Genomic DNA, 12648 nt, shown 5'->3' on the forward strand with positions numbered 1-12648 from the left:
GTCCGCTAGGTGGTGGGCTGACTGAGCCCCCAGGGGCTTACCTGCACTGAATGTTCTCTCGCATCACGCGTCGGTGGGAACTGTCCATGGAGTCCGTGTGGGCTGATGAGTATTAGGATTGCCATGGAAACGGTAGTCCTTTGTCAGTTGCCATGCAGCTGACATAGAACAGCAGCCATATTTTGGGTAACTTGGTGTGGAACGTCAATGGGAAACGACATTTGAGACCGAAGACCCATGTTAAGCTTTAAATGAGTGTACTTATGCCGACTACATGAATCGCTGTGCTGTGCGTTTTAAGTAGTGCACGTGATTTGTTCAGGGATGTGGGAAGTCCATGTAATATTAGGGAAAAGTTGGGAAAAAGGGGAAGGGGGACCTCTGCAGTAAATAGATGTGAGTTGAAAGACGCAGGGGTCAGATGACCTACTGGCGTGGGTGTCACATGGGAAATGTAGTGTCTTCTGGTATGTGCTTGGAGGAATGCAACTGTTAATAAAACCTCAGCTGGGTGATTTAAAGATGTTTCATAGATTAATATAATAATGTATACTCTTTGACATCATTAGACATTGTTGTACATTAACGTCTGGTGCGTGTTTGTTGGTCATTGACGTCTGATAGGTGATTAGTCCCTATTGGGGACTAGATGCATTGGTCGTATTTCATAGGAAAATGCCATTTCATTATCCGTGTTCAGGCCTTTTTTCACACTTTTGAAACTGAAAATTAGTCTTGCCTCCTCTTGCCGTAGGAGAACTTCTTGGTTACCGCCCCTTTTTCCCAGATTGACCTTTTTTAGGCCAATAAATGTAATGTCCTTCTCGTCATGTAACTGGTGTGCTTTTTGCCAATGGTCGGTGTATTGCTCTCCCCCAAAGTGCACGGAACAATCATATATAACCAATGCAATTACAGAGCAAATACATTGAACGTAGACAGACACAATAACTCACAGCCATGCACTCTTAGAAGATAATCAGCTCTTATACGGCTATTTATTCAAAAGCTCAGAAATACATAGAAATAACTCACAAAAATAATATGGACATAAATCACAGAAGAAATAAAGAATTCAAAAGGAAATACATCACTGTTAGCGTAACAGAATTCCTCATCTCGCCCAGAAGCGGCTGGAAGACCCCGGGAACAGCCAGGCCGAGAGTACCACAGCTCACAGGAAGGCCGGACGTAAGCGTCCTTCTCCGGCTGAAGTCTCACCTGACCACCTCCGGGCTTCCGCATAAATACACACTCCACAAAGGGGAGTCAATTCTCAAACCTTCTGGAAATTGCACTTGCGCAGTTGAGGAACAGCCGTCGATTGCCAGCTGGGTCAATCGAGAGCTCCCCTCAAGAAGCGCAGTGCCTCCCTTCTCTAAAAAACACACTCCACGGAGAACAGTAGCATACCATAACAAAGTTAGCTTTCCCAGCAGAAATGTCCTTGACCGCATACCAGGTTTAGAAAGCATGTTTTTCTCGGCACTGTGAATCTAACACTCAGCAAAATGTGTGCAGCTTTTCACTGCGGTATGAAGTAAATATCCGTCATGGCTCCGAGCGCTCCCAGAATACATTGCGCACCAGCGCCATTTTAGATCAAGCATAACAATTCCACCCTTGAATATTTACCTTCCATACCCTGGTGGCACAGGAACCGGTCTCTGAAACCTACGAAATGTTAAAACTAAATTGGGAATACATTGAATGCAACAGCAACAAGCAATTATGATCGATAATATAATAAAAATGCAAGCAAAAATGTAACGTAGTGTTACCCCCAATATCAGGTATCCATGAAAATAACCAATCCCACCAATTTCTATTATGATCTTGAGACACTTGAGAAATGAGATCCCTCAAACCTCGAATATGACTTTCAATAGATCGTGAATGGTCACTTAAATTGAAACAACACATACCTTCAAATGCATTACACCCTAAATTATGTTTTAGCAATAGATAATCTACAGCAGCTCTGTTCTGCAAAGTTGCTTTTCTAATAACTTGACTATCAAGGAGTAATTGTTCTAAAGCTTGTGAAGTATGATTAAGACTTTTGACTACTAAACATGCTAATTTCATCAAAGATTTGTAACCTCCAGCAGCTAAACCCCAAACTCCCACCAATGAAAGGGTTAATGCTAGAATCTCAGCTTCTGATAACAAATGTACATGTGAATCACAGTCAGGAGATAGACCTACAGATTCGAAAGTTGACCTTTTACCTCGAGTTATCGCTGGGTGTAAAGGAAAAATCATTAGTCCTAATCGAGTTAAAGCACATGGACCTCCAGAAATGTTAGCAGGAATACAAGTGTATGTAATGTTACCACATGAAAAGAGCCATCCTGTTGGAAGTTTCACATGGTTCAAGTGACTAGCAGTTATCACTGTATGATTGCAGGACATAGTGTTATTAACACTGGTTCATTTGCGTGATACTCGAGAACATAGTCGCCTCTCGAACATCGTATAATTGCGCTGATTGGTCAACTCTATTTGTCGGCATTTGCCAATTTCTTGGGCCTTGCAGGTCATAATGTAACATACATCACCTTGAGTTATATTGTAAGCAATAACCTGTGTCAAATTTCTCCATTTACGATCGGTCTCTTGGCAGAACCGACAGTATTCGTAAACTGAAAAAGATTGTCTAATATCCGAGTCTTGGACTAAAGAATCGTTGTGTGTGACGCCGAAGATATGCTTTAAAACCGGAACAGGCGTCGGCACTGCTACTGAACACGTAGTCAATAAAGCTTCAGCATTGGGCACATCAGTAAGACAAAAGTGTGATATGTTCAGTACTTGCTGTGCCAGATATATCCACATATTCTCTTCTTGGGTAATCATAGTAGAGTGTTTTCGCCTTCCTACGATCGTATCTTGCACGACTGGAATCAAGGTTGTTTTCGCTTGCTCCTGATGTGTTTGTCGCATTTCACGAATCCATGTCTTCTGTCTGGCTGGCTTTTCGGCACTAGCATAAGGATGCTTGGGGACAACATTATTCATCACTATCAGTATCACCTTGATCACTGGCACAGATGTGACATTTTTTGTTGGTAGCAGCAGACTGTTTAACTCGCCCAAATGGAGTCCATTTAGTGCCACAGTTACACCAACCAGACACAGGATCTACAAAGCAAACCCAGACAAGAGATATCAGTGTTGCACATCACTCTCTCAGGTAACATTTGTCTGCGAGTACATATTGCCATTTCTTTCTACCAGGCTCCATAACTAAAACTACTTGATCTTTGCCTGATGCAATGACATCTGCGGGCACTGGTGGGCCACTTGGCTTTTCCACCCACACCTTTGCACCCGGTACCATACTGTCTGAAGAACCAAAACCGCGGTCCCCACGGGTAGTTAACACTGTAGGAGGCTCCCCCTTCTTAAACATGGACAATTTAAGGGGAATGACTATCAATTGGGCCACTCAATCACCCTTGTGGATTGACAACAATTGATCCCCACTATTCATTAGGATGACTTTAATCTCGCCCTGGTAATCAGCATCAATTACCCCTCCCAACACTTGAACTCCCTTTAATGCTAGGCCAGATCTAGGGGCAATCCATCCCATATGTTCTGGGGGAATCTGTACTCCAATCCCTGTTTCAATTACAACTATTCCTCTTGGATCTAATCTGATTTCTTCATGGGAATGCAAGTCTACCCCTGCTGACTCTGGAGTTGCTCGATAGGGAGCTAAAGAACCTGGAGTAATTTCCCAGTACAATAGTGTTTCTCTGACTGAATTGGGTTGAACCTGTAAAGTAGGAGTCATTAATCGCATCAAAGGAGTTTCATGTTCATATACAGGCCTATTGTTTAATACTTGCACCGCATCAAACACACGATCACGCCAGCCTGCCAAACTGCCGTCTCCAGATTTGCGCAACTGTTCTTTCAATAACCCATTCATACGTTCAATTAACCCTGCAGCAGCTGAATGGTAGGGGATGTGGTACACCCACTCAATGCTCTTTTCCTGACAAAATTCCTGGATTAGTTTGCCTTTGAAATGTGACCCATTGTCACTTTGAATCTGCAAAGGCACTCCATAATGTAATATGATCTGATCTAACAACCTGATGGTATTCAGTTGGGTTGCACGTTTGCACGGCAAAACCATCAAATATCCTGAGTATGTATCCACAATAGTGCATGCATACTGACAACCTCTGCTGATTGGCATGGGACCGATATAATCAATCTGCCAAATTTGACCTGGTAGTTTTCCTCTTCTTAATGTGCCTCGAACAATTTGGGGTATAGGTCTATGTAATTGGTGTTGGCACACGGGACATTGCAAAATGATTGTTCTCACTATTTCTAAAGGAAGACCAATTCCTCGAGCTTGTGCCCACCTGATAGTAGCCTTTTCTCCAAGGTGCCCATATTTCTGATGGGCCCATTTGGCCAAACCCTCCAAATCGTCTTCCTGAGCCCCTGCATCCACTGATGAAATCTTGGTGTGTTCGTCTACAACAGAATTAAACCAACGTTCTAATGAATCTGTGGCACAATGCGTGTCCACATGATATACAGTGACTTCACTTTGTAATAGCATTTCTGCAATATCTTGCCAAAGTTCTTTTCCCCACAACTCTTTTGAATGAATCTTCCATCCATTCTTTTGCCAAGTTGGCAACCACACTGCCAATCCATTCGCCACTGACCATGAATCTGTATACACATAACATTGACCAGGGGTCTCTTGTTTCAATGCTTGGTAAACTGCGTAAAGTTCTGCGAACTGACTGCTCTTCCCTTTCCCTGTCGTTGTCAACAACAACAGGTTACGTTTTCAGCCTTCTGTGAATGGCAGGCAAAATGGTGCTTCAACAGTGTAGAGTTGACCGAGATATGCTGAAATTGAAGCATGAGTAGGTTACATAGATATGGAAATGCAGTTCAAACATCATACACTTGACCCAGATTAACCACTTTTCTAGAAATGCAAATGATTTGCCAATGCCTGCACAGACACATTTTGGACTTACTTGCGAGATTTAGGCTCATAAGAACTTTGTTTCCAGGCATAAAGACTTGCCCATCTCGGTGTTCAGCTGTTTCAAGCAACGGATTGAGGAGTTCAGTCGGTTCCGTTGACTGAAAAGGGAAAGGCAGTGTTTAAAGCTTATCCGGAGTGTTTTTTTTAACCAGCTTCAAAACTGTGAAAACTCAAGTCCCTGACATTCATCCTCAGAAATCAAATCAAGTTGGGTAAAGTTATAAACTAGAGCACAAATCAGTTCACCCCCACTTCCCCTTACTCCAGAAATGCAGACTCTCTCCTCCTCCCTCTCTTTTATTAGTGCAAATAGCTGTTAATATTTGAGACTTTACCTCCCCTGCTCTGCCTATGGACATAGCTCAAACCTTGTGCATTTCTATTTCTAATCACTGACAGCCCCACCCTACCCTTGGAAGTACATCTGTATGAAAAAAGCATGCCTGCTTTTGACCTGGTTTAATCATTTAGCTGTTATCTATCATGTCAGAGTGGGGCTTGAGAATGTGTATGCATGGAAAAGAGCACACAAAAATCCCCCTTATGCATGAGCATGGATATGGAGGATGTTGCTTGAGTGGCCTTCAGGCAACATCAAGAATTCCATGCAGCAAAAGCGAGTGACTAGATAACCTAGAACCTTCTTCGTATCACATCATAGACCGCTTGGCAATGCTTGTACACAGACATAAGTACTCACAGAATGCCACTCTGCATGAATATCCACATCAAACAACCCATTTCCGAGTTAGACATGTTTGGCTTTTCTGTAGAAACAGGAAAGGCATTTGCCAGGCAATACTACCTGGCCGTAAGATAGCAAAAGATGGAAAATGGTGTGAAGTTCCTGGGCAGATGATAGCAGTAGTTATCTAATATGTATTTGCTTGCTGAATATGTTGGCTTTGCCAATGCTTGTTTTAACACGACCAGAGCAAAGAACAGTTGCAATGACACATGTAGCTTTCACATCAAGGCACGCTTATTTATAACATTTCTCTTACATGAGTGGCACATTTACAGCTGCAATTAAGATATTAACTTGCAGCAGACTGCTTAGATATTACATTGGCAGGCCATACAGAAAGGTCGGCCCAGTATATTGAGGCACTATGCCCCATGACCTTAGTTACATCATTTTGTCCCTAGCACTCTGTGGGACAGCAGAACCAAGGTGTAATAGCTATCCAACAGAGGGGCAGGTAGGGAGGGCAATGAGGCATCCATGGGAGGAACATACATCAGAAAAAACCTTATCGATAGGTAAGAAATTTGTTCTTCTAATGATTCATTCATCCCACGGATTCCTCATCTATGAATGAATCCCATAGTAGTACTTAGATCTGGAAAAAGGAGGAGAGTAAGAAAACTACCTAAACCCAAAAACTCTAAAGAACAGCCCTACCAGAAGGAGCATCCTGTAATGCTTGAGAATCCAAGCAATGATGCTTAGCAAACGTGCAGAGAAGCACATGTAGCTGCCTGGCAAATGTCCAGAATAGGGACTCCACATTGCAGAGCCGAAGTGGCAGCCAGTCCTCTGGTGGAATGAGCCCCAAGACCTTCAGGCATAACTTTACCAGCCATATCATAGCATTCCAAGATGCTGAGGATGATCCACCCTGACAGCATCTGTTTGGTCACATCCCTGCAAGCATGTGCACCAGCATAACGAACAAAAGGAGAAATTACTTGCTGTAATGTTTCTTCCATGGATTCTTCTCCCGGAGATTCCTCATCAGATAGATATCCTCATCCAGCTCTGCTACTCAGAAAATTCTTCGACAGGGTGCGTATTGGACCTCGACTCAGCCGTCGATCGTCAATCCATCTTCCTCGGTGCTCAATCGTCGTCTCCGGACGTGATTTTGAGCGTCATATGTATACTGCATTACTACAACCCGCACCTCAGTTTCCGCCCCCCCCGCCCCCACCGAGCTTGATCTCTACAGAGGAAAAAAGAGAGAGAAGAAGGCTAAAAAGCCAATAGAGGGTTAACAAGCAAGGATCCCATAGGGATACGTAGACTCTTTTTTTGGAAATCAGAGAGTGAGAAAGACATGCAGCTTGATAGACAGAAAACAATCACTTTAGGACCATCACTAAGTGTCCCCTGTCTCGAGACAGGCATGCACCAACTGCTAATGCTTTCTTAGAAGGGATGGATGGGAAGGGTGATGACAAATCTGCGGGAGAAGAATCCATAGAAAGAACATTACAGTGAGTAATTTCTCCTTCAATGGATTACCTTTCTCCTGCAGATTGCTCATCAGATAGGCTCCCAAAACGGTGGAATAATGGAGGTGGGCAGAAAGTTCACAGCAAAAGGTTTAGTAACACCACCCTACCAAAGCGCGCGTCAGCTCCACGGGCGACGTTCAGGCTATAGTGCCTTGTAAAAGTATGGAGTGAGGACCAAGTTGCCGGTCAGCAAATGTCCCTAACTGGAACTCCCCTTTGCAAGGCTGTAAATGAGGAGACCCCTCTGGTCGAGTGGGCTCTGATGCCAGGAGGCAGTTCCTAGCCAGCAGATCTGCAATCCATCAGGAATTTGCTTGGTAACACCTAGACCTTTTCTGGCTAAGGAGCAGGCCACAAATAACTGATCTGACTTCATATATTCCGCCGTCCTTGCCACATAAAACCTTAAAGCCCTTTTGGGATCCAACGGATGGAAGTACTCCTCTTCCTTAGACGGGTGCTGAGGTAGGTAGAATATAGGCAGATCTATAGCTTGCGAAAGGTGAAATTCTGACACCAGATTTGGAAGGTACCCTGGCCTTACCTTAAGCAAAACCTTTTCGTAAAAGAACCATAAAAATTGGGGTTTACAGCAAAGGACCTGCAACTAGCTGACCCATCTGACGAAAGTAATTGCAACCAAGAAGGATGTCCTTAGTGTAAGCAGCCGCAAAGAACAAGAGTGCAAGGGCTCAAAGGGAGCCGCAATCAGGAAAATAAGAACCAGAATCAAATCCCAGTCTGGGACAACAAAAAGGAACAGGCAGAAACTTATTCACAAGTCCCTTCAGGAATTGGGTCATAACTGTTGATAGTCTCCATGACCATCAATCTGTTGATAGTCTCCATGACCATCAATCTGGCTTCAGAGCGGCCAGAAGCACGGAAACTGCTCTCCTGAACATCCGTGAGGACCTGCTCTTGAACCTCGACTCCAACACTCCGTGTGTTCTCATTCTGCTCGATCTCTCTTCTGCCTTTGACACTGTCAACCATGCCATCCTGCTCAACCGTCTCCTTGATAACCTGGGTATCACTGGTCAGGCTCTGGCGTGGCTGACCTCTTTCCTTTCCAATCGACCCTCCCAGGTCCAACTTGGGTCCTTCCTCTCTGACATCTTTTTCTCCACCTATGGCGTTCCCCAGGGATCTAATCTCTCTCCCTGGCTGTTCAACCAGTATCTGGCACTCCTTGCCCACCGCATCGCCGCCCTCTGCCCCAACTTTCAGTGCTCTGCGGACGATACCAAGCTCATTTTCAGGCTACCCTCGGCCTCCTCCTCTCCCTCCCTCATCTCTGACTGTCTGTCTGCTATCCAGGAATGGTGTGCTGCCAATGACCTCTGCCTTAATGCTAGTAAGACTGAGATCCTACTCATCGGCACACCCACTCCCGCCTTCCCTGCAGCTCTCTGGCCGGCCTCTCTTGGCCCTCTTCCTGCTCCTACCTGCAAGGCAAAAAACCTCGGGGTCATCTTCGACTCCACACTCTCCTTCTCTCCTCATATATCTGACGTCTCTAAGAAGTCACATTACCAGCTGCACCTCCTCAGAGGTATTCTTCCCTTCCTCTCCTTCCCCCAGAAGCTCACTGTCTCCCGAGCCCTGGTTCTCTCGAAGCTGGACTACTGTAACAGCCTCTATCTTAATCTGCCTGCCTCCACTCTCCGCCCTCTGCAACTCATCCAGAACAGAACTGCGAGACTTGTCCTTGGCCTCAAGCCCAGGGACCGTATCTCTCCAGGACTGAAATCTCTACACTGGCTCCCAGTGGCTGCGAGGATTAAGTTCAAAACCCTCTGCATTGTCCACAAGGCCTTCTGGGGCCTGGGGCCTAAATACCTTCAACTCTCTCTTCCTAAATATCTTCCTTCCCGAGCCCTACGCTCATCCGTCTCCAACTCCCTCAGGGTCAGCCGCTTCTCGAAGCAACGAGCTGGTGGTAGATCTCTCTCCGCGGCAGGGGCCTCCCTCTGGAACAGCCTTCCTGCCTCCCTGAAACTTGAGGAGAACCATCTCCGGTTCCGGAAGCACCTCAAAACCTTCCTCTTCACTTCTGCTTTCTCTCTCCCTCTCCCCTGCTAAATTCTTCACCAAAACTGCACTGATTCTGCAACTGGGCCACTCTCACCGACCTCGGTCCTGGGCCCAGTCACTCTTCACTTGCACTGCCTCCCTGGCAACCCCTGCACTGCGGGACTGTCTCTGTATCCCTACAGCCCCTCCCCCCCCAGCACTTGTCTGCACTTACCTTGCACTTGCCACCAGCTGGCCCTATTTATTTATTATTTTATTTCTATTCTACTTATTTGTACTGCACTCCCCCCCCTCCCCCTTCCCCTTGCACTTTTTCCCTTCCCCCTACCCCTGCACTTGCGCAGTCTGAATGACACCTGGCCTAGTAGGATCGTTGTCTGTCTTCCCCTTGTTCCCCCCTCCCTGCCTCGTCGCGCCTTGAAACACTTGTGTATAGGCGCGTTACAAATGCCATATCATATCATAACTGGGATCGTAAAAAAAAAAGAAAAAGGAACCTTCAGTCAGTGACCTATTGAACTGAGACAAAGCCACCAAACATCCTTTTAACGAGATGACCTGAAGGCCTGCAGAGACTAGTGACAGAAGGAACTCCATCACTGTAGTGGTGGGTCAAGAGATAGGGGTCAATCTTGCGTTACCTGCACCACGCCTCAAATCTTCTCCACCTGCACGTGTACAGGGATCTTGTAGAAGGTCTATGTGCAGCCAGCAATACCTCAAGCACCTCCTCCGAGAGGTCCCAGTCATCATATCTCATCCTCTCAAGAGCCACAAATGTAGGTTAAGGGACTCCGGGTTCAGGTGGAGCACCCAACCTTCCGACTGGGTTAGGAAATCTGGGCAACGAGGCAACTGGAGAGGTGGGCAGAGGGTCAGATCCAGAAAGTCTGAGTACCATGTCCTCCTCGCCCAATCCGAGGCGATCAAGATCATGGTTGCTCAAAGCCTCCTCAACCTCCTGAGAACTCAAGGAATGACAGGAATCGTAGGGAAGTCGTAGTGGAGAGGGAAGGTCCAATCCACTAGAATGCATACCCTAGGGCGCCGTTCGCTGGGAATTCCTTCGAGAAAAACTGTTTGCATTTCCTGTTGGACTCTGTGGCAAACAGATCTATTTCTGGGGTACCCCAGAGAGAGAAGACCTCTTCCAGGACTTCCTGGCACACTTCCCACTTGTGTGAGACTATGCTCTGTCTGCTCAGAGCATCCGCCAAGCAGGTCTCTGTCCCCACTAGATGAACTGCTGAGACCGAGATCTAGTTCTCTAATAGCCAGAACCACAGCTGCATCGCCTTTCTGGAGAAGGAGAGGGAGTGCACGCCACCTTGTATGTTCAGGTACTACATGGCCATATTATCCGTCAAGATCAGGTGATGCTTCCCTTTCAGAGACGGAGCAAACACTTTCAGGGCATGTCAGTCTAAAAAAAAAAAATCCTTAACCATCCTGTTGCCCCCCCATGGGCAAGCACGCTGCGGTCTCAGACAATCTTTGACAACCTCCTAGGGGGTTATGGCTCACTATACCCCCCCTTGGCTGCATTCGTATCAGGCCCTATGTGCACTGTGTTTACTCCTAGATTACTACTGGCAACAGAATAACAAACAACATAAGACACAAGACACACGAAATCGATTCAATTTATAACAATGGGATACATATATTTATGATCACACAGCTAAGCATAATGCATAACAATGCAGGCAGTTCTAATGCTATGTCTAATTTCCACCTTTTATACTTCTGGTGCAAAGCTATCATGCAATGACTATAAGCCTTTCAGGTTTCTAATGCAAGCCTGTGCTGCAAGTGTGTGGTTCTAATGCAATCTAATGCAAGCGCCAACATCCATCACCTTCATGGGCAAATCCACACAAATCCACACCATCTTCACACTCTCACTCTAGACAATACCCTCTCTGGTTTCCCCTTCACCCAAAGCTCTGTGTGTGTGTGTCTTGTTCTTATCAGTCAGCCTAGGCCAAAACCATACTTCCCATTCTGCATGTGTTTCCAGCTCTGTCTTTGCCAGGCCTCAAGATCTTGTAACTGCCAACTGCCAAGCTCTCAATCTAATCAGAACCTCATCACCATCTCCAGCCAACAGCCAGCAACCTCAGCAACTCCCTCTGTGGCTCTCTCCAACTCTTTGGCAACTCCTCAGCAACTCCCTCGAACTAGCTCCAGCAAAAATCTTCTAACGGGCTCTGCTCTCCTCCTTGGTTATAGTCCCCAATGATGTACATATCTCTCCATAGTTACTCTACTAAGAATGTCTCTCTCTGTGTCAGCATATAGCAATGCCTGCCTGTCTGTGTTTGCATGTTCCTTGCACGGCATGTCCTGTCACTTCTTGTGCTGTCAGCGTGACATTTGAACATCATATCTTTCTTTCATGGCCATTCTGTGTGCGGTGCAAAACATCATCTATTTCCCCATCTTTCTGCATTCACTCCACTGTAAGCTCTGTTGGCATCATAAAATGCTCTTTTAGGCCCCGTCTCTCTCATGCAAAAACACCTTCTCCCATCTCTCCATCATGCTCATGGAGCAGCCCCCACATTCGCAGTCTCTGCGAAGCACACCAGCCAAGTTGATAAACTTCCCTTCTCTCTATCTGTGTCTCTCTGCCAATGTTTACAAACAGTGTACCATAACATTTTCGCACTGAGTCCAGTGTAAACCCAACTCCTGTATTTCTCCATCAGAAAATGGCTCAGGCCTCGTGTTAATTGCTTCCTAGCGTTTACGATTCCAAGCACTATAATGCAAACTCATTCTAAGTGACTCAACATACATACATGACATATCTCTAAATGTGTCTCTACAAAGCATAAAAATGTGTCATTCTAAATGGAATATGACACTGTGTGTGTCATTCCAGGCCTCATTTGTTCTGCTCTAGTGCAAACAATAAACAAACTCACTCTAAGCGCTACATTCTAAGGCAAACATAAATGCATAGCAAATCATGGTGCAAATATACCGTGTCTCTAAAGCACAATCATGGTACTTCAAATATATGCAAGTGTCATTCTATTGCAAATGGCAAAGTGCAAAGTGGCAGCATGTTTCTCTCCTAAATGGCAAGCACTATATGCATACAGTATCATTCTAAAAGCATATTGCAAATGCACACAAAGGTGGCAGTCTAATATGTGGATAGTGTCTACTTGAGCAATATACTAATCAGAACTAAACAGAATGCAATAATGGATAGCAATTCTATAGCAAAGAGTAATGATTGGGTAATGGTGATTCTAATGATTCTCTAATAATGGGTCTTATGATTCTCTAATGATAATAATCCCAGGCTCCTCATTTCATCCAATTCC

The 12648-nt window shown here is 45.4% G+C and overlaps 1 protein-coding gene across 3 annotated transcripts in view; it reads right to left on the reverse strand.

Annotated features, from left to right (window-relative positions):
* Positions 1–12648, reverse strand: part of LRRC71 (leucine rich repeat containing 71) — a 1520862-nt gene that overhangs the window by 257566 nt on the left and 1250648 nt on the right. For all 3 annotated transcript variants that reach the window (XM_069604555.1, XM_069604558.1, XM_069604556.1), the window contains one exon: positions 5022–5130. In XM_069604555.1, the coding sequence (XP_069460656.1) occupies positions 5022–5130 (109 nt within the window). The remainder of the gene's footprint in view (positions 1–5021; positions 5131–12648) is intronic.

The sequence above is a fragment of the Ambystoma mexicanum genome, chromosome 1p (genome assembly GCF_040938575.1).
Source record: "Ambystoma mexicanum isolate Mex_15411 chromosome 1p, UKY_AmexF1_1, whole genome shotgun sequence".
Lineage (NCBI taxonomy): Eukaryota > Metazoa > Chordata > Amphibia > Caudata > Ambystomatidae > Ambystoma > Ambystoma mexicanum.